The 22,360-nt window shown below is 48.1% G+C and overlaps 1 protein-coding gene and 1 non-coding gene across 2 annotated transcripts in view; one reads left to right on the top strand and one right to left on the bottom strand.

Annotated features, from left to right (window-relative positions):
* Nucleotides 1-1,882: 1,882 nt before the first annotated feature.
* The window catches only part of Cmtm8 (CKLF like MARVEL transmembrane domain containing 8), a 57,798-nt gene continuing 37,320 nt past the window's right edge, over nt 1,883-22,360 (top strand). Inside the window, exon 1 of the mRNA XM_038323278.1 lies at nt 1,883-2,255. Within this exon, the coding sequence (XP_038179206.1) occupies nt 2,109-2,255 (147 nt within the window). The 5' untranslated portion in view covers nt 1,883-2,108. The remainder of the gene's footprint in view (nt 2,256-22,360) is intronic.
* On the bottom strand, nt 6,061-6,167 carry LOC119810886. Its single transcript, XR_005284830.1, has one exon. It is a non-coding gene; the product is annotated as a U6 spliceosomal RNA (small nuclear RNA).

Raw genomic sequence — 22,360 nt, 5'->3', positions numbered from 1 at the left:
AGAGAGAGAGAGAGAGAGAGAGAGAGAGAGAGAGAGAGAGAGAGAGAGAGAGAGGACACTCCAATTTCTTTTTTTTTTAATGGGGGCAGGAGGGGAGACTGGATCTCACTCTGCAGCCCAGCCTGGCCTGAACTGTTTCTGGAGAGGCTCAGATGACCTCCAACTATTTGAGATAGGCTCTCTGTATCCAGGCTCTCACTGAGCTTACTATATAGCCCAGACTCTTGTTTGAGACAGGGCCTCGCTCTGTAGCTTTAGACTAGCTTTGAACTCGTAGCTATCCTGCCTCAGGTCCCCCAGTCCTGGGATTATAGATGTGAGCCCCCACCCAGGAATTGTTGGCCTCTCTTTGAGACTCTTTATCCCCAGAGGTCTTCCTGGGGAGGCTCCAGGCTTACACTAACTCCTTCTATTATTAGCTTGCTGTTTGTGCTTTTTTTTCAGTGCTCCCTTTAGAGCACACCTGGCTACTTTTTAAAGCGATTATGCCTTCACTTTGTTTGTTTGTTTGTTTATTTGTTTTTTCAAGACAGGGTTTCTCGGGCTGGAAAGATGGCTCAGTGGTTAAGAGCACTGACTGCTCTTCCAGAGGTCCTGAGTTCAATTCCCAGCAACTACATGGTGGCTCACAACCATCTATAGTGGAATCTGATGCCCTCTTCTGGCCTGCCAGCATACATGTAGAGCATTCATACATAAAATGAAAGAAAGGAAGGAAGGAAAGAAAGAAAAGAAAAGAAAAGAGACAGGGTTTCTCTGTAGCTTTGGAGCCTGTCCTGGAACTCACTTGGTAGACCAGGCTGGCCTTGAACTCACGGAGAACCCCCTGTCTCTGCCTCCCGAGTACTGAGTACTGGGATTAAAGGCGTGCACCACCACCGGGTGCCTTCACTTTGAATAAAAAACTGTATTTTGATCGGATTATTTCCTCCCCACTTGATGGGTTCAGATAAAAATGTCTTACTCTTTTTGTCCAGTGGTCCATCATCCATCAAAGTTCTTACCTTGTTTTGTTTTGAAACACAGGTGGCGCCACTGAGGCCCTGCAAAGTAGAGCCAAAACTTCATGGTAATTACACAAGTACCCAGGCTTCAGTTCAGCATTCACCTGACGGGCACAGCGCTGCCACACAATGCGATGCCCACCTCCTCCTCCCTTACCCCAGGCAAGCACTGGTAGCTTGTCATAAACATCACTTTGCACAGACGGTCCCTTTGTAACTTGTTTGAAACATTTTTTTTTTCCTCTCTAAGGCTAATGAGGACGGTCACAATGATACATACATCTTGACCAGAAACCCTGAACGTCTCCCCACCTTCCATCTTGCGCTCTGTGCTCCAGCTAGTCCCGGACAGAGTTGTGAAAAACGCCCGAAAACGTCTCATTCTCACAGCCCCGCAATTAAGTTTGTTCCTCAAATTGTTCCCGACATGAGGGACAGGAAACAGCACCCGGCTTTGGTGGCGGCTGCAGCGAAGCGGGTGAGAACTGTCCACTGTCCAGGCGGCATCGCATCGATCCCGGGTCTAAGGTCCGGCTGGATCACAATTACAGTCTCCCTCCCCCATCCGCCTGGTTGTCTGAGTCCCAGAGTCGCCACGTCCCTGGAGGTCCGGGTTTCCTTAAGAGGCCCTGCCGCTAGTCCGGCCAGGTGGGAGGAAGCAGGTCCGAGTCCGGTGGCCCTAGGTGGGCGGAGTCTGGTTGCGGCCGGAGCTAGGAGGTGTCGCTTCCCTGGCGCGTCCCTGCACCCCTGCGAGCTCTCAGTCCCCGGGCGACAGGTGCAGTGGCCGCGCGGCGGCGCCCCCGAGGGGAGGTTCCCGAGTGCCCGCCCCCCACCCGCCCCGTCTACGCCCCTCCTCTCTCTTCCCCTCCCCCGCCTCCCTCAGCCACCGGTTGCCAGCGATCCTGCTGCCGGGTCCCCGCGGAGCTCCGGAGCGCGCGCGCCGACAAGTGGGGACACTCGCGGGCCAGACCCCGGAGGCCACCCCCGGCGCGCCCGCTACCCACCGGTCTCGATTCCCTATCCCTGGCCGGCGACCCTGGGCCCAGGGAGCTTGCTGGGTGGGGGTAGGGTCCCCGGGGACCCGGGCCAGCTCCGGGCGCGACGATGGAGGAATCGCAGCGCCCGCGCTCGCACACGGTCACCACCACTGCCAGCTCCTTCGCAGAGAACTTCTCCACCACCAGCAGCAGCTTCGCCTACGACCGAGAGTTCCTCCGCACCCTGCCGGGGCTCCTGATTGTGGCCGAGATCGTGAGTGTCGGGCCGGGCCGGGCGGTGGGAGGCAGGTGGACCCAGCTAGCTCACGCGTCTCCAGCTCCGCCCACCGAGCTGGCTCCGGTCTTCCCGCGGGCTCCGGGAACGCTCTTGAGCTCAGCCTCGACTTCTTTGTAAAGTGCAAAACTCACATCCAGGTTTTTTCGCCTTGGGCTCTCTTGGGGACCGACGGTCGTGACCCTCAGGATGTCTGTTGCGGGCGGCTTCCTAGCTTGCTGTTTTCTTTCGAGGATGGTGGCCTATCCGGGAGCCGGATACTCGGTGGGCGTTTATTGATCTTGAGTGTCCGGAACACCTAGGGCCTCCCTCACCTGATCTCCACGTGCATGGGGTCCCTGAAAACAAAGCTTTTCTCAAACTGACTCCTCCACAGTGCTGGGCTGGAACCCAGAGCCTCACGTGCTAGGCAGATGCACTACCACTGAGCCGCTCCCCCAGCTCTAAAAAAATTCCCTAATGTTAGTTATAAAGGGGAGAAAATTTTCATTTTCGCAGTTATCTTCCTGTAGCTAGTTTGAGATAAATCAAGAACGTTTCCCTCAATAAATCCTGGGAATCTCAGCCTCTTTGAGAACCTAAGTGATTCTGTACCGTTCTGGAGCACATCCTGGTGGGGGCTGGGCACGTGCCTGGGAGGGGGCAGGGCTTGCGCCTTGTCTCCCTTGGAAGCCAGGCCTTCCGCCTGGAGTTCTGTTGACAACTAGTGGCGGCCACTGTCTATTGTCTTCGCCCTCTGCCAGGGTGTCAAGTCCTAAAGAAGTTTCTGAGCTCATGTAGTCCCTGCAACGCTCCCCTGTGAAGGTGGTTGCAAGTAAGCTCCTTCTACACTTGAGGAAACTGGGGCCCAGAGAACGGGAGGAGTAAAGCTTACTCTTGGTGGTGGAGCTGAGATTCAAACCCATGCCTGCCTGTTTTTTTCTTGGTCTCTATTCTTACCTAAAGAGATTCGAATTCCCTCTTCTGTTGCATCTCCGGACCCAAGGAAGCATTTGTAGAATTGAAATCTAGCCCATATGAAGGTTAGGGAAGGGGTGCGGGGGAGGGGTGATCGTGGTGTAGAGTGAGTCAGGACTTGGGTGGACTCTCTGAGAAACCTTTAGCAGCACCTGTATGGATCCTGAGAGCCTGCTGGCTTCACAGCCTCATATCCCAAACCCACCGAGTCAGCTTCCAAGTGGTTCTCTTGCACAGAAAGACAGGAAAGTGTTGGCTTAGCTCATTTCCCAAGAGGTTGGCATAGCCAGCCCTGAGGGTATCTGCAGCCCCAATAAATAGCCGAAAGTATTGGAGTCACCGCGCAAGGCCTGGCGTTAAAGAGCTCCAAAAATATTTGCTGTGTGAGTGAAGGAGTTGGCGCGCTCTCCTGCTTCAGCTAAGCAAACAGACGCTCAAGAGACGGAGCTGGGCTTCGGCGGGGCAGGCCTGGACCACCACCACTTCTTGTTTTCAGATTTATACCCACATGCTCTCTGTTGCATCCTTTTTTAGAAAATACAAGAGCAAAAGAAGAAACGTAAGGACTGGTCATCCCAACACTAGAAATAGCCACTGTTGATGGGTTGCCTTGGGTCTCTCTAGATTGCAGCGAATTTTTTGAGAGATGGGAAACCTTGCAGATAAAATCGTCCTCTGTACGAGTGTGCATGGGTGTGCATGGGCGTGTGTGGGTATGTTCGCTCACCCAGGCACTTGTGGAGATGTCTTCTATTTCCCTCCTTTATTTGGGAGGGGGAAGTGGCAGGTGGATGTCAAAAGACAGCTTAGGGCAGTCAATTCTCTTCACCATGCGGGTCCTTGGGACTGAAAGCAAGTTGTCAAGCTTGGTGGCAGACACCTTTGTCCACTGAGCCATCTTACCAGCCCTCCACCTTATTAATGTCACTGAACCTGGACATTTGGTGAGCCTTTTTCGATCTACCTGTCTCAAACCCTGAACACTGACATTATAGGTGTGTACCACCACACCCAGATTTTTTATTGGTGTTGGGGATCCAAACTCAGGTCCTTATGTTTGTGCTTCAGGCTCTTTATACCCTGAGCCATCTCCCCAGTCTGTACCCACCTTTGCTGGACAGAGTTAACTGTGCCTGTTTTAAAAAGTCAAATAACCCCTGAGCAGGGTGATGGTGGTGCACGCCTTTGATCCCAGCCCTCAGTGGGCAGAAACAGGTGGATCTCCGAGTTTGAGGCCAGCCTGGTCTACAGAAGGAGGTCCAGGACAGCTGGGACTACACAGAGAAACCCTGTCTTGAAAAACCAAATAAATGTGAAATAATAAAGAACAAACCCCATTTCACAGTATCTGTCATTCAAATTGCTTGCCTGGTCTTCTGTGGGGGCAGGGAGAGGAGTGGCTGCCACTCAACCTAACACTCAGTGCTGTGCCACGGCAACTCTTATGTTGAAACCAAATTATAGGGGTTCCTTTTCTTTTTCAGTTTTATTACAAGCTAGGAACAGCCCTGTACTTGACCTGTGAATTGTAGGATGCTGCAATCTTTGTAATGATTACAAGCACTTGAAACAGAATCAAAGGGATTGCCACAGTCTCAGTTAATTGAACCCTTCCTGTTATTGGTGACTTTCAAATGAATTGTGGCATCCATGTAATAACGTTCAGTCCCCCTTTTATTTACTTAACTGTCACAAGCAAACATGCCTGAGGAAGCACAGATTGGGTGGGGGGTGGGAGGGTGAGGTCTAAACCAGCACCTTGTCAGCTCCTTTTCAAAAGAGTGAGCGGTTTCCACTTCGCAGAAGTCTTTGCAGAAAACTCAGGAAAGGACCAGTGAGGAAAAAGAAACTTTAAAAGGATGAACTATTGCCCCCCTTCCCCGCCAGGTGGTTCTTCCAAGGCATGGTGCCCTGCCACATCGAGAAGTGGAGAGCGTCTTGAAGTCGTGATTGTCATAGTGCTGGAGATTTTTTTTGGTTAGTGCCCCACGCGGGCTAGGGATTTCAACAGTCTTGAAATGTGTAGGATGGTTCCAGGACAAAGGCGTGCTGCGGGCCTACTGTTCGTGGGTGGGCCCTCCTAGTGTAGCATGATCTGGAGCTTCTCAAGAGTTATATGCTACTATGCATACTTTTTAGAAAACACAGCTCCATCAACGGCTTTGCTTGTTTCTTGCTGTGGCTGTGGTGGTTCATGGCTTGTCCACTTGACAGGATGTCATGACCTGGGTGACAGGCCTCTGCTCGTCTGCGAGGGAGTTTCTAGATTGGGTGGATGGTGATGACCGAACTCAGCCTGACTCAGGGCTGGGATCCTAAACTGAGGAAGATGGCGCCCGAGAGCTGAGCACCAGTGTTTGCTCTCTCACCCCCTTCCTGGCTGTGGGTGCAGTGAGGCTGGCTGCACCATGCTTCCATCCGCACGATGCTCTGTACCCTGGAACTGTGAGCCGAACCAAACTCTTCCTCCTTCTGTCGCTCTTCTCTGTGTCTCCACAGTGAAAATTGCACCGGGAACTAATGCAATGACTATCCAAACTCGTACCGTTATTGTCTCCCAGATTCACCCCCTTCTGCTCTGACCAATAGGCTGACCACTGTGCACGATCTCATCTGCTGTTGTTTTACCCAGTGAGGCAGAGGGAGAAGAGACTGGGCCCTAGCCCCCAGGATTCCTGTCGGTCCAACGGACTGGCTGGCGGCTCTGTCCATCTGGCTTTCATACCTGTCCATTGCCCCTGATTCGCACCAATGATCCCTTCCCCGTCTCTGCGGGTTTCTCGCACCCAGCTCCTTTCAATTACCTAATCCAAGCAGTCCCCTCCCTCCCAATATGGAGCGCTTCACAGTTTTGCCTTGGCATCTTTGCGCTGGGGCCATGCTATCCTCTCTGTATCATTCCAGTTTTAGTAAGCGAGCTGCCAAAGTGAGCACCTGTCGTTTCTTGCTAACACTGGATACCTTTTCTCATTAGCCCCATCCTTTTTTGTTTTTCTAAGGATTATTTTATTTTCAATCATGTGTGTTCACCTGTGTTTGTGTATGGGTTTGTGCACATGAGTGTAGGTGCCCTCGGAAGCCAGAGGCATCAGGTCTTCCGGAGCTGAGGTCACTGGCAGGTGTGAGGCAGCCAGTGTGGATGCTGGGACCTGAGCTGTGGTCTTTTGCAGGAACAGCAATTGCTCTTAACCGCTGAGCCATCTTCCCAACCTGCTGTGTGTATTCTTAAAATTTTATTCTTTCCCAATATTTTATAATGTACCTTAATCATATTTGCTCCCTTTATCCCCTTTTCCCTTCTTTCTTTTTTTTCTTCATTCACTTATTCCTCCCCCTCCTTTTCTTTCCTTGTTTTGTGAGATGGGGTCTCACCATGTAGCCCTGGCATACACTAAAACTTACTTGTGCCTCTTGAGTTTGGAGATTGGGTTTAAAGGCGTGGTCCGCCATTACTCTATTCCTTTTTTGTTGTTGTTTTGTTTTGTTTTTGTTTTTTGAGACAGGGTTTCTCTCTGTAACAGCCCTGGCTGTCCTGGAACTCACTTTGTAGACCAGACTGGCCTTGAACTCACAGAGACTAGCCTGCCTCTGCCCCTACCCCCAGTGCTGGGTTTAAGGTGAGAGCCACCACTGCCGGGCTCTCTATTCCATCTTTTTGTTTTGAAGCATCCTTTATTACATAATTTCTAACTCCCAGACCAACTTGTTTTTGTCTTTTTAAAAAAGTATTTATTTACTATTTTTTGTGCATGGGTATCCTGCCTGCATGGGTATTTGTGCCTGGTGTCTGAAGAAGCCAAAAGAGGGAGTTAGATCCCCTGGAACTGGAGTTGTAGATAGTTGTGAGTGGCCACACATGCATGCAAAGAGCAGCCATTTCTTAACCCCTTAAACATCTCTCTAGCCCCGCTCCCTTACTCCAGTCTTTATGATCACGTGTATCCCAGAAACATCCAGACTCCTACTGTTGAATATGTGTTTGTTTCCTTCTTTGAACAACATTTTTGTTGGTTTGTTTTTTTTTTTTTTTGTTTTTGTTTTTGTTTTTGTTTTTGTTTTTTTCGAGACAGGGTTTCTCTGTAGCTTTTTTTAGAGCCTGTCCTGGAACTAGCTCTTGTAGACCAGGCTGGCCTCGAACTCACAGAGATCCGCCTGCCTCTGCCTCCCCAGTGCTGGGATTAAAGGCGTGCGCCACCACCGCCCGGCTGTTGGTTTGTTTTTTGAGACATTTCTCTGTGCAGCCTTGGCTGTCCTGGAACTCACTGTGTAGACCAGGCTGTCCTTGAACTCACTGAGATTCACCCGCCTCTGCCTCCCAAGTGCTAGAATCAAAGGCTTTCCACCTGGCTTTGAGCAACATTTTAGCAAACATCCTTGTGAAACATTCTTAAGGCTAAATGAGTCAGGCACACCTTTGATCCAGCACTTGGGTGGCAGCTGGAGGATCTTTGAGAGTTCAAGGGCAGCCTGGTCTACAGAGTGAGTTCCAGGAAGGAATCTCTCTGGATCATTCTACTCTTAGAATACTTAGAATCACTTCTAAAGGATGAGGAGGGCACGGTGGTGCATGCACTTTGTGAGGGGTGCCTGTGTGAGCGTAGGTAAGGGGTTATTTACTTGAGCAAGGACAGCTTACAAGGGTCCACACCACTAAGGAATGGGACTCCCCTCCCCAATAAATATTAGCTCCCTATGGCTCTTTAGAGAGGGATGGGGTCTTGGGAAGGTCTCAAGCAAGCAGCCACATCTGCTGTAGGTCTGGGGGTCCAGCAGTCATGTCCTCCAGGAGACAGCATTTCCCCCCTCTCCATCCCATCCTCCAGCTCTTTCTTCCTGCCCCTACTCCTGCTGTCCCTGCGCCTGAGCAGGGGAGATACAGCTGTCCCATGTAGCGCAAAACATTCAACTGGTCATTTAGTGATGACACCTCGACCAGTTACTAGTCTCTGCATTCACTGTCACAAGCTGCAATCGAAGGCTCTCAGACCCAGGCTGAGAGCAGCAGTCTATGGGTATAAACAGAAATATTTAGAAAGTTTGATACGGGGTTGGGAATTTAGCTCAGTGGTAGAGTTGCCTAGCAAGCGCAAGGCCCTGGGTTTAGTCCTCAGTTCCAAAAACAATAAAAATAGAAAGTATGATACCATGTCTATCTATCAAAGAAACATTAGTGTCCCCCCCTCACCCCCCGGGTGGAGGCTGTGTCCTCCCTGGCCATGATTTCATAACCAGGGCTGCTTTTACTGAGATCTGACTCATTTGTAAAGTTGACCTTTTATAAGGTGTACAGTTCCAGGGATCATAGATGATTATAAGTTTGGACAAATTGTCCCCATTAGCTAATTAGAACGTCACCTCTTTAAAGAGCATTGTACCTGCTAGCAGGCACTCGCCATTCTTCCCATTTGTCTGCCTGGGGGAAATCATTAACCTGCTTTCTGTCTTTGTGGATTTGCCTGCTTTGCACATTACATGTAAATGGAGTTCTGCACCGCGGTTCTTACGCTTCAAAGGCTGTCATCGTGCTTCCAAGAATTATCCGTGCAGTTCATAAAATGCTTGCTGCACAGGCATGAGGATCTGAGTTTGGATCCCTGGCACCTGTGTAAAAAGCTGGGTGAGGTGACAGGCACCTGTAACCCCAGTGCAAGGGAATAGAGACAAATGGACTAGCAAGTTTCCTAGCCCGTGATGAGCCCCAGGTCTAATGAGAGTCCCTGTCTCAAAAAAAAGAAAAAAGAAAAAAATAGTGTAGAGCAATGGAGGAAGACATCTGAAATCAACCTCTGGCTTCTACATGTGCACTCACGCATGCTACATACACACACACACACACACACACACACACACACACATGCATATATACATACACACAAACAGATGTCAAAATACCTGTTCTGTAGAGTGTGTGAGTATTTTATTATTTCTATAGTCAAATGCTACTCCATCCCATTAATGTGTACATGACTTGGTTTTTGCATTCACCATGGGGAAAACATTTGAGTTGTTTCCATATTTGACTATTATGAGTACTACTACATGAACCTTAATGGGTAGACTTCTGCAAAAGACATGGATTTGCTTTGTTTGTTTGTTTTGCTTATTTTTTGGGGCATTTAGCTAAAGAAATGGAATCACATAAGGTTGTTAGGAATAATCTTACGATGAGCCTCTCTGCCGACGCAAATGATTCCAATCAGACCAAATTAGACTGAATAAAAGATGCCCACGTTTAATCCAGCACTCCTGGGGGGCTGGGAGAGTATGGGGGGGACAGCAAGCAAAACCCGAAGATCACGTGTTTCTTCTCTGGGTGTGTGGGAGTGGTCCTGACCCTCCCTGGGGAGGGGTCAATGCTTGGCAGGCTTTTTTGGAGGTGGAGTCCGGACCAAGGCAACTCCCAGGGAGACGGAGCTTCCAAAGAAGCATGCCAGGTGGCTCAGGTTAATGTCTTGAGGCTTCAGTAGACTGTTTCCAAAGCAACTGGATTGCTTACTATCAAGGATACAAGGCTTTCATTTCTCGCCAGGATGGACTTTGATTCTAGTCATACCATCAGGTGTGAAGCGATTCACTATTCTGGGTTTGGTTTGGTTTTCCATGCTGACCAAAATCCCTAAGCAATCTTCCTGTGTCTTTTTGCGTTGTGTGTGTGTGTGTGTGTGTGTGTGTGTGTGTGTACCTATATATGTATATCTATTTTTTGAGAAATGTCTATTTAAATTCTTTGCCAATTTGAAGATTAATTTGCACATGTGTGTATGAGTGTGCATATGTGGACGTGCATGTTGTTGGGGTAAACATGCCATGAGTATGTGTACAACTTCTAATGTCCACCTTGTTTTGAGACAGGGTCTCTCTTTGGCCTGGAATTTGTACAGCTAGCCTGGTGGCCACTGATCCCCTGGAATCCTCCAATCTCTGCCCCCCCGCCCAGCTTTGGGATTACAAACAAGCATTACCACAGTAGGATTTTTTTCCCCCCTAAATATAAATTCTTTTAGCCAGGAGTGGTGGCGCAAACCTTTAATCCCAACAGTGGCTGGCAGATCTCTATGAGTTCGAGACTAGCTTGGTCTACAAAGCGAGTTCTGGGACAGCCAGGGCTACAAAGAAAAACTGTCCGAGTGTCTGTAAAACAAGCGTTTTACTGACTGAGCTGTTTCCCCAGATCTGGTTTGCTTTTTGTCCTGAATTCTCTGTTGAACCAGCTGTAAAGTCCTCAGCAGATCCACCCACACCTTGAAAACTTTTCTCCTTTGCTAGGAGTTGATTTTTTTTTTTCACTTTTCTTGATAGTGTTCTTTGACTTGCATTGTGATAAAGTCCAGTTTTTCCTTTTTTCTTCTTACAGGTTTATTTCTTCTTGTTTTATGTGTGTGAGTGTTTTGCCTGCATGTATGTAAGTGTACCATGTGTATGCATGGTGCCTGCAGAGGTCAGAAGAAGGTGCCCCTGGAACTGGAGTTACAGGTGGTTTGAGCCACCATGTGGGTGCTGGGAACTGAACCTGGGTCCTCTGCAAGAACAGCCAGTGCTGATAACCACTGAGTCATATCGCTAGCCCCCAGTTTTTTTTTTTTGTTGTATGTGCATTTTGTCATTTCCGGGAAATCTTTGCCTAATTAAGTCATAGACATTCACTCCTGCGCTTATTCCCCTTTAGTTTTATGCTTTAGTACGTGGTAAAGATTCCACCTCGGTCTTCTGCACACGGTTGTCCAGTTGTTCCCCATCACTATTGACAAGCCGCCTGCCTCAGCATAGATCAGCGGCTCTCATAGGAACTGTGCTTAGTGGCGGGACAAATATTTGTTTGTTTCCTTGTTTATTAGTGACAGTGCCTCTTGTACTGTAGGCTGGCCTCAACTCACTATGTAGCCAATGGTGATCCGCCTCCTGATTGCTGGGATTACAGGCCTGTTCCACCACACCCGCTCACATGACGCTGTAGACTGAACCTCAGCATGCTAGGCAAGCTCTACCAACAGCTACACCTGCAAGCCTTTCGTTTTGGAGATAAGGTCTCCTTGTGTAGCCGAGGTCTCCTTGTGTAGCTCAGGCCTCAACCTCTGAGGGCTAGGATTCAATACACCTAGTGGGATCGTAACATTAAAGAATCTTTTTTTTTTCCTGAGACAGGGTTTCTCTATCTAACAACTCTAACTATCCTAGAACTCACTCTGTAGACCAGGCTGGCCTCGAACTCACAGAGATCCACCTGCCTCTGCCTCCTGAGTGCAGGGATTAAAAGCGTGTGCCACTGCTCCCGCTAAGAATCTTAAAGGTTAAAAACCACCATAGGAAACCGAGAGATCTGCTTATTTTACTGAGCTGAGTTTATTTAAACTTTGTAAAAGATTAATAGAATGATCTAGCTACGGTTGTGAATGGTTTGGCTTTGCAGCTGCAGTGGAAAGATTACATCAACTTCAGTCCTGTCAGGTTTGAGCCAAAGAAACCCTGAAAAACCTCGGGGGAATTGATTTTCCAGAGGTCCGAGCTTAATGACCTGAAACTCCAACCTTGTTTCTTATCTCACCTGCCCTTTCCTTCCCATATCCCAAATCTAATTAGAAGAGGTTCCGTCTTGGAGGGAAAGAATTCAGAGGAAAGATAGCTGTACTTATTTAAAATCTGCCTTGTTTCTAGAGACAGCTGGAGGCAGCACAGAATTTTTGAAATGAAAGCTTTAGAGACTGCAACATGAAATCTCTATCGGCATCTGAGATCGCTGAGAATATTCACCTTGAGCAGGCTCACAGGGGTTCCTAGAAGCAGATGCTTCAGAGCTGCTCCTGGGTGGCCCTCACTGTGACTGTAGTCAAGATGGGGAGATGCTGTACGGCTCTCGACTCCAGGTTACCTTCGTGAGGAAGGGGGAGAGCCTGTGTGCTGTGTTTTCAGTATCACAAGGCAAAGCGTTTCCTTAGGGTTGGAGATGTTTGAGGATGTCTACGATAGCTATATCTGCGTTGATAGTGATATAGTCTATGTTGAATAGTCTGCTGGGGTATGGGGGTGTGGGTCACTAGCTCAGAGAGTTTGCCGTGCAAGCCTGAGGATCAGAGTTCAAATCCCCAGAACTGTCACCTGTAATCCCAGGCTGTAGGGCTATTGTGGGGCAGAGACAGGACACCTGTTCTCTGGCCTCAGTTCCCATCCCTGAATGCATATGCACATTGCCCCCCCCCCCAACTTATGTCAAAGGGCCTTTAGCGCTGATAGAACTTTCCAGAGGGTTCCTTTTCTTTCGTATTCCACGTCATGACTTAATGTTTATACAGCCTGGGAAGCTAATGCCGGATTTTGTTTTGTTTTGTGTTTTGGTTTTTCAAGAAAGGGTGTCTCTGTAGCTTTGGAGCCAGTCATGGAACTCCCTTTGTAGACTAGGCTGGCCTCAAACTCACAGAGATCCGCCTGTCTCTGCCTCTCGAGTGTTGGCATTAAAGACATCCGTTGCCACCACCCTGCGGATTTTTGTTTTTTAACTTTCTATTATGTCATTATGTTGACCTAACAAAAGGTGGGAGGCCAGGGCTAGGTTAAATGGTCACGGTAAGACTGACTGACACAACTGGGAGTCTCGGTAACAGCTCAGGTGAGAGTTGTGACTTGAGTTCTCTGTTCCCCATCTTCCACAGCACTTGGGAACTGGCTTCTGTGCTTATTTTGCTGACTCAGGCAAGTGAGAAGCAGAGTGGTGTCTTTTCCCAGGCTCTCAGAACAAGGTTCCTCCCACCCTCCCACCTTTCTGCTTTTTGAGACAGATCTCAGGTAGCATACATAGGCTGGCCTTGAACACATGATCTTTCTTCCTTCACCTCCCAAGTCCCAGGATTACACCACATCTGACTCGATGTTTCCTCTGTTGACTGGGGTTTCTGTCCCGTCCCACAGCCGTTCAGTCGCAAAGAAACACACAGAGATCTGCATTAGTTATAACTGGTTGGCCTATTAGCTCAGGCTTCTTATTAACTCTTATATCTTATATCTTAACCCATAATTCTTGTCTGTGTTAGCCATGAGGTTTGGTACCTTTTATCAACAAGGCATTCTCATCTTGTTTCCTCTGTGTCTGGATGCAAACTGTGTCTTTCCTCTTCCCAGAATTCTCCTCTTCTTGTTGCCCTGCCTATACTTCCTGTCTGACTACTGGCTAATCAGCATTTTATTAAAATAATACAAGTGGTGGAATTAAAGACCCTTATCCCACGGCATTCCTCCTTTTATCTGTTTAACAACTGGAATATTGTAAAGCATTAAAACGTGTGTGCGCGCGCGCGTGTGTGTGTGTGTGTGTGTGTGTGTGTGTGTGTGTGTGTGTGTGTGTGTGTGTGTGTGTGGTGTGTGAACCTGTGGGATGGCTCATCAGGGAAAGGCACTTGCTTGTCTGTCTTAAGGTTACTATTGCTGTGATAGCAACTTGGGGAGGAAAGGGTTTATGTGGCTCACACTTCCACAGCACTGTGCATCACTAAAGGAAGTCGACATAGGAACTCACACAGGGCAGGATCCTGGAGGAGGGCTGCTTACTGGTTTGCTCCACATGGCTTGCTCAGCCTGTTCTTTTGTAAAACCCAGGACAGCCAGCCCAGGGATAACAGCCACAATGGGCTGTTCCCTTCCTCATCAATCACTACTTAAGAAAATGTCTTACAGGCGTGCCTATAGCTTATCTTATGGAGGCATTTCCTTAACTGAGGCTCCATCCTCTCCAATGACTGTAGCATGTGTCAAGTTGATATTAAACGAGCCAGCACACTGCCCAAGTCTGTTGACCTAAGTTCAGCCTCATGAAGCCGCTAACAAGTGGAAGGGAGAGTTCTGGAGAGATGGAGAGAGATGGAGGTGATTACCAGTTCAATGTTCTTCTGGAGGACTCGTTCCCAGCACCCACATCTGGTGGCTCATGACCACCTGTAACCTCAACTCCTGAGAATCAGAAATCGTTTCTAGACTCCACAGGCATCCTCACACAGAGGATACATACATATAAATAAACAAACAAATCTTTAAAAAATGTTAAGTTGAAGAGAAGTGACCACAGAATTGCCCTCTGGCATCCGTAAGTGCTGAGGCATATGTGTGCACACACGTTATACAAACCACATACATAAACAATAACCCTTTTAAAACAGGTTATTGTTTAGGAGTTGTAATTTTCTTTTCCTGTTTTGGTTGTCATTTGTTCTTATTACTTATTTATTTTGACACTTAGTCTCACTATACATCCCTCACTGACCTTGAACCTGCTATGTAGACCAGGCTGTCCTGGAACTCAGATCTGCCTTCCACTGTCTTCTGAGTGCTGGGCTTAAAGGCATGTGCCACCATGATCAGCCAAATAAAGTTTGTTTGTTTTTTTTTAAACAAACAAAACCCCCAACTATACACAGCTTAAAACTCAAATCTTAAACAACTACCCATATGCCAACTGGGTTTATTTCCCATGGTTCTGAAGACTGGGAAGTCAAGATCAAGGGAGTGGGACTGAGAAGAATTACAAGCTCACCGAGCATGCTTGAGGACCCAAGTTCAGGTCCCCAGGACCATGTCAAAAGCTGGGTACAGTGGTGTGCATATATAACCTCAGGACAAAGGGAGACAGACAGGGGGATCCCTGGGGCTCCCACACCAGCCAGCCTAGCCTACTTGGCTAGCTCCAGGCCAACGAGAGACTTTTTTTTTTTTTAAATATTTATTTTATTATGTACACAATGTTCTGTTTGTGTGTATGCCTGCAGGCCAGAAGAGGGCGCCAGACCTCATTACAGATGGTTGTGAGCCACCATGTGGTTGCTGGGAATTGAACTCAGGACCTTTGGAAGAGCAGACAATGCTCTTAACCACTGAGCCATCTCTCCAGCCCGAGAGACTTTTCTTAAAACATAAAGTGAAAGGTAGATGGATCTCTGTGGGTTCTAGGTCAGCCTGGTCTACATAGCAGATTCTAGGTCAGCCAAAGCGACATAGTGAGACTCTGTCTCAAAAATAATTGTTATAATAATAAATAATAATAATAATAATAATAAAATTTTAGTAGGACAAGTGTCACATCTTGAAGCCCCCAGGTTGTCCTGCCTTCTCCTCAGGTGTAAATGCACCCATATTTTTGCATTTTGATTTGTTTCTTTAAGCATTTTTGGTAGTGATATTTTGTTTGTAATTTAACAAATAATGCTTGCCTGAAGATCGGAGTGCAGAGCTAAGCCACTAGCACTAGTTTAGCCTTAGAGGCCAGGCGGTGGTGGCACACGCCTTTAATCCCAGCACTAGGGAGGTGGAGACAGAAGGGATATGGCTGGGCAGAGAGAGGAATATAAGGCGGAGCTCAGACAGGAGCTCAGTTGCAGCCTGAGGTTTGGTGGGGACAGATGGTGTCTGAAGTTTTGCAGAGACAGCAGCAGTCTGAGGATTTGTAGAGATTGGGTCACCCTGTTGGTCTGAGCATTGGTAGAGATAAAAACTCTCTAGTGGCTGGCTGCACTGTTTCTCTGGTACTTCCGTTTTCACCCCTAATATCTAACTCTGAGCTCTTATTAATAAGAACCAGTAGAATTCATGCTACATCTGGCACCACATTCATGCTATGATTTTTAATCTGTATTCTGTAATATTTGAAAAAAATTTTAAAGAAAAATTCAAAAAAAGATGTTTGTATTTCCTAGTGGGTAGACGTTTTCTACTGGGTAGACTCGAGCTGTGTGCAGTGAGTGTATCCCACAGAAGTGATGCTGTGTATTGTATCCTTCTGAGTGCAGCATGACAAGCAAGTGTGCAGGTCAGTATCTCATGATTAATGAGGGGCTGGGGATGTAGCTCAGTTGGCAGAGGACTTGCAGAAAGTCCTAGGTCCCAGCCTCAGTACTGGGTGTGGTAGTGTAAATCCGTATAATCCCAGTACTGGGTGTGGTAGTGTAAATCCGTATAATCCCAGTACTGGGTGTGGTAGTGTAAATCCATGTAATCCCAGTACTTGGAAGAAGGAGGACAGCGGTCAGTGGTGGCACACTTTTAATCCCAGTGCTCCAGAGGCAGAGGCGGGCAGATCTCTGTGAGTTCAAGGCCAGCCTGCTCTACAAAGTGAGTTCCAGAATAGCTAGGGCTGTTACCCAAGAGAACCATGAAGGGTGGGGTGGAGGCGGGATTATCAGAGTTCAAGGTCATCCTTGGCTACTTGGTAACTTTGAACCCAGCCTAGGCTGCGTGACATCTTGTCCCGAAAACAAAAACCTGAATGTTCACATGGTTTGAGTCTTGGTCCTACCCAACGTGTTCCTAAGATGATTCGTTTTGAACTTCAAGGACCGCAGACTTGATGGATACCTCCCCTTACAGTTTGTTGATTGCACCCATTAGCATTTTCCTCGTGGCTGACACTCAGCTGTTTTTCATTGAAGTCTACAGTTCTGTCGTATTCCTTTTTATGAATGTTCCAGGCTTGGCCCCTCCTCTGCACTGACCTCCTGGGCAGCCACCCTTCAGACAGGTGTTTTCCTGTTCTGTTCCTCGCTTTTTTTTTTTTCTATTCATCTGTTAGTTACTCTCGTCTGTTTCAGGGGCTTCCCTAGGCATTGTGCACACGTAGCAGACAGGTTAATCTGTAGTCTCGCCCAACTCCTAAACAAAGTGAAGACCCCAGCACTGCAACTGGAATACCCCTCAAGTCCCAGGAGCTGTTAACCTACAGGAGGGTGCCCCCGCTACAGGAGGGTGCCCCCGCTACAGGAGGGTGCCCCCGCTACAGGAGGGTGCCCCCGTCGAGCTGACCAGCTTCACTCAAATCCTGTCCATCTAAAACCTTCCCAAAGGTGCTGGACCCCTAGAATGTAACAGCTCTGGGGCAGGGTGGAACAGTGGGATTAATTTTGTATATTTATGGCTTCTCTTTTTTTCTTTTCACTTTCTTAAAAAAAAAACAAACAATATGGCTTTATAGAAGATACCTTCACTTGGTCGGCGGTGGTGGTGGTACATTCCTTTAATCCCAGCACTCAGGAGGCAGAGGCAGGTGGATCTCTGTGAGTTCGAAGCCAGCCTAGTCTACAAGAGCTAGTTCCAGGACAGGCACCAAAGCTACAGAAAAACCCTGTCAAAACAAAAAACAAAACAACAACAAAAATACCTTCACTGATGTGCTAGACTCAGAGACCTCTTCTCTCTAAGACCAGAGACCCTTCCCTCCAAATTTTATAAACATAAAGTGTTTCCTGTTCTGTTGATTATCGAAGCCTCCCTCCCCCACCTCCCCTAAACCCCTTTTATGCTACCTGCCCAGAGTGGCCCCTATTACTAAAGGATATTTCATCCGAGGTCCCTCTATTTCTGTTGAGCCTGGAAGAACTTTGATTACCTAATACAGTTTTGTTTAATCCGCTTTCCACCTCCTGGAGAGGCGTCATGGCTGCTTTGTGTAGTCAGCAGTGGAGCCAAGCTCATAGCCCACGCGGCGGCTGCTTTTCATTCGGTGCTCAAGCCTGCCAGCTGCTTCGGTTCTCTGAAAAATTTCTCTTTCCTCATTCTTGGGAGATACTTACTCAGGTCACACAATCCTAAATATTGAAGGTGTCCTCCTCTGTGTTACTGGCTTTGTGGCTGATGTCCAAATTGGCAGCTGGTTGTAAACTGACCTTTCTTTCTGGTTTAACATCTTTGATTTTCATTCTTTTCTCCGTCTTTGTAAACAGCGGCCTCGCTACGATACATCGAGCAGGGGAATTATTTATTTAGCCTTAGATTTGATTTGGATTCCACCCCCCTCCCACCCACACCGCATAGCTCCTCTGGCTGTCTTCTCTGACTGTCCTGGAACTCACTACATAGTCCAGGCTAGACCTGAACTCAGAGACCACCCTGCCTCTGCCTTCTGAGTGCTAGGATTTAAAGGCGTGCGCCACCACTGCCCAGCCTTGATTTGGATTATTGACCCTTCTGTTAAAGACTCTGTTTTTTAAAAAGATTTATTTATTTATTATGTAAACCATGTTCTGTCTGTCTGTATGTTTGCTGGCCATATGAGGGCACTAGATCTCATTACAGATGGTTGTGAGCCACCATGTGGTCACTGGGAATTGAACTCAGGACCTCTGGAAGAGCAGTCAGTGCTCTTAACTTCTGAGCCATCTCTCCAGCCCCCGCTCCAGAGCCTTTTGTTTGAGCAGGTGATGCTATCTAAATGGCATGTACCTTACTGCCCCTCAATTGCTCGAAATCTGTGTCCCAGGAGCCTCCTGCACACCTGTGAATTTGTAGGAGCCCATGCTTTCTCCACCAATCCCTGCCTCTCGTGGCTATTGTCCAGTCTTAACATTTACAAGAAGCTAATGTATTTCATGATTTATGTTTTATGTATGTATGTATGCCACATGTGTTTCGTGCCCAGGAAGGCCAGAAGACAGTGTCAAGTCTTTGGAGTTGAAGTGACAGGCAGTTGTGAGCCGTCTGATGTGGGTGCTGGGAAGTGCCTTTCTCCTCAAAGAGCCCCCTCTCCGCCCCTGCGGGCTGGATTCCAGTGCCCGCCTCACCATTCCCACATAGTGAGCCCTAGAGGTTGGTTCTTCCTGTGTCTTCTCCTCCTCCCTACCATCCCTCTTCAGAGGAGACACTGGTCAGGGTGAACTCATTTTGTATGGCTCCCAGAAGAACTTCCTTATGAAACCGAGGGCAACCTTTTCACCTGCTGGCATTATTTATTTATTTACTCATGAGCTGAATAAGTAGCTGGCGTTTCCATGGTGCCGTTTTCCAGTCCCATGGTTAGAGAGAATTGTTCAGTCTTGAAAAGAAGGCAGCTCGGTTGGCAGAGCGCTTACCTGGCGAGCACATAGCGCTGGGCTCCTCAGCCTGGCATAAACCTAGCGGAGTGGGACACAGCAGCAGTTCGGAGCTGGAGGCGGAGGGACTCAAAGTCCCTTGTCATCTGTTGTTACAGAAAGATATTCCTTTAGTCATAATAATTTCTTAAGAACTGGGCAAGGGGGTAGAAAGGAACAGAATTCACCCTGCTGATTCTGTTCTCTGGGAAATGGACTGGACTCTGGGGCTGGTTGCCTTTGAGAAGCTGCCTCGTGTCCACTAGAGGGGACAGAAGCTGTGTTCTTTGTCCCAAACAACACATGACTCTGACCCTATTGAATTCATTGCCACTCAAGAGAAGCCAGCTATCAGAAGATTTAGATTTCCCATAGGAAACTAAACAAATCTACCATGCTGAGCCTGTACCATGCTGAGCCTTTGGTAATTATTTTGGATCCAGGAAGGACCTGCCTCCTGCACTTTTAACAGAGAGTTAGGCAAGCCTCACTCCTGAGTGTCGAAGGGAGGCTGGGCAAGTGGCCTAGACCAGTTTGAAACCTGTTTTTCTCTTTTGACAGTCAAATGGCTTGGTGCCTGGGGCAGGTGGATGGCTACTGTGTAGGGTGCTGGGGATCAAACTCAGGGCTTTGCACGCGTGTGCGTGCGTGCGGCCAGCAACTGCTTGTCAGACTTGTCCTTTCTCCCCGTCGCAGGCACTGTGTCTGGCACTTTGTACCTGGTGCGCTAAGGATCAGTACCATTTGTTGAGAGAGACACTTCCTGAAACTGTTGCCAGCATTCCTTTTAATTCTCCACAGTAAGGTAGTTGGAGATGATGGAAATTTGACCAAACTGGCTTAAATAAAATAAAAAAGAAGGCTGACATATCATACAAGTTGCATGGGGCTGGGTTCACCTGCTTTCCTGTGGATTTCTCAGGAAGCTCTCTTTGTGGTCCAGATACTGCACACTGTCTCAGTTATCCCCATAGTTAGGTCTTGGGTTGTGGGGTGGAGGGTTTTTTGAGATAGAATCTCATTGTATATTCCTGACTGGCCTGAGACTCACTATGTAGACCAGACTGGCTTTGAACTCACAGAGATCCACCTGCCTCTGCCTCCCAAATGCTGGCTGGGATTAAAGTCGTGTGCTGCCGTGCCTGGCAGATGAATTTATTTCTTCTTGGTGGTAACCAAGTACAGAAGGAGGTCCTGAGTGACCTGGTTTGGTCACACGGCTGTTTCCTCTGCTGGAGGTGGAAGACTCCCCGCGCCTAGGTCATCTCTTATTGGACGTGGGTAAACTCCCCATGGTCGCTGAAGGGGAGGTGAAGCAGGCAAAGACCTGTGGCAGTTCCTGTTGGAGATAGCCTAGTCCCATCTCCCAGAGACACTGTGAGGCTTAAAGGGAGGGGCTTCCGGTGAGCACGGTGACAACCTGGAAGAGGCAGGAAAGGTTCAAACCAGGCCGGTGTCACCCAGGTGGAGCCTTAATTCCTGATTCACTGCTCTCAGCTGTTTCTGGGGCGCCGGGGGCAGGGATTCATCACACACACACACACACACACACACACACACACACACACACGAGGACAAGCGGAAACCCCTTGCTCTTGTGCTTGGCAGTCCAGAGCACAGAGATTTTCTGTAACCCTATCGTGGCAGGGTGTGGAGTTCAAGTTTAACCTTGGCTCTAAGCTCTGTTCCCCTGAAACTCCCCTGGGGACTGCCCTTGAAAAGAGCTCCCTTAGTGGCTGGAGAGATGGCTCAGCTGCTAAGAGCTCTTGTAGAGGACCCAGGTTAAGTTCTAGAACCTATACGGTAGCTGACGACCATCTGTAATTCCAGTTCCAAAGGATCTAATGCCCTGTTCTGGCCTTTAAGGGCACTAGGCACACTCATGATGCACAAATATATGTGCAGGACAAAACAATCATACACATTAACTCGTGTGTGTGTGTGTGTGTTCCCTTTAAGCTGGGTGGGTATGATTTTAGAGTCCTGTAATCCCAACACTTGGCAGGTAGAGGGAGGAGGATCAAGACTTTGTTGTCATCCTTGGGTACAAAGAGGCCAACCTGGGCTACATGAAACCCTGATTTGAATTGTTCTTTTGTTTTAAAGAAGAGAGAGTAAGAAAGGGGCATTGAATAGAGTTGTCATAACATGGGGGAAAGAGGGGAGAGGCAGACAGGTTGGCATAAAAACCTAGGATGGTCAAATGAAATCAAATGACGGAAGGGTCTGTCTGTCTATCTATCTATCTATCTATCTATCTATCTATCTATCTATCTATCTATCTATCTATCTATCTATCATCTCTCTGTCTCTCTCTCATCTTCCTCTCTCTCTCTCTCTCTCTCTCTCTCTCTCTCTCTCTCTCTCTCTCTCTCTCTCCCCTCCCCTCCCCGTCTCTTTGTCTGCCACCCACCTACCCACCCACCAGTTTGAGAATCAAGATATCAGAGAGACTGTACTGGAGTAACAAAGACATAAAGGCAGGAAGCTGCTGGATTTTAACTGTTCCATTTGGCTGTCTCTGCTCATTGGTTTGTTTGAGGCAAGGTCTCCCTGTGTAGCCCAGGCTGCCCTCAATCTTGCAGGCTTCCTGCCTCATCAGGAAGCCGGGACCGTAAGCACACACACCACACATGACTCTTTTTTTTTTTTTTCCTGGCCAGAAAGTACTAGTTAGAGTGAGGTGGTTCCCATGTCTTTTCTCTGAAACTTCATTTGTGAGCGTGTGTGGACTGGGAGCACAGCCCCAGAGGGCAGAACTATTCGTGTTCATTTGTCTTCATTCTACCGGACCTGGAGGTAAAAATATTTGGCTGAATGAATTCTCCATGCCAAAAAGGAAAAGGCCTGTCAATTGTTTGAGGGGAAAGTTTTGTTTTTTCCTGTCACTATTTTGGGAGCTCCCGGTGTCTGGGCAGTTAGAGCAGGGACATTCGGTCATGCCTTGTGCCTTGTTCTCAAGAAAGCAGGGATGGATGCAGCCTTAGAGTTTTTGTTTGCTTGTTTTTGAGACACGGTCACACTATGTAGCCCTGGCTGTCCTGAAACTCTATATAGACCAGGCTGGCCTCATATTCACAGAAATCTGCCTGCCTCTGCCTCCCAAGTGCTGGGATCAAAGGCCTAGGCCACCATGCCTGAACCAGGTGCAGATTTAATGTGGCTTCTTCTTGTGAGAGAACCGTTGAAACTGATCCAGCAAGTCATGCGGATGCCCTCAGAGGCCCTGGCTAGTGTGGGCTGACCCTTTGCCCTCTGACCCAATGGAAGAACAAACACAGGTCTGGTGAGGAGTAAGAACAGTCCTTGAAT

Source organism: Arvicola amphibius, chromosome 3 (assembly GCF_903992535.2).
Source record: "Arvicola amphibius chromosome 3, mArvAmp1.2, whole genome shotgun sequence".
Lineage (NCBI taxonomy): Eukaryota > Metazoa > Chordata > Mammalia > Rodentia > Cricetidae > Arvicola > Arvicola amphibius.
Note: the sequence above shows the minus strand (reverse complement) of the source record. Positions and strands in the feature narration are given on the sequence as shown.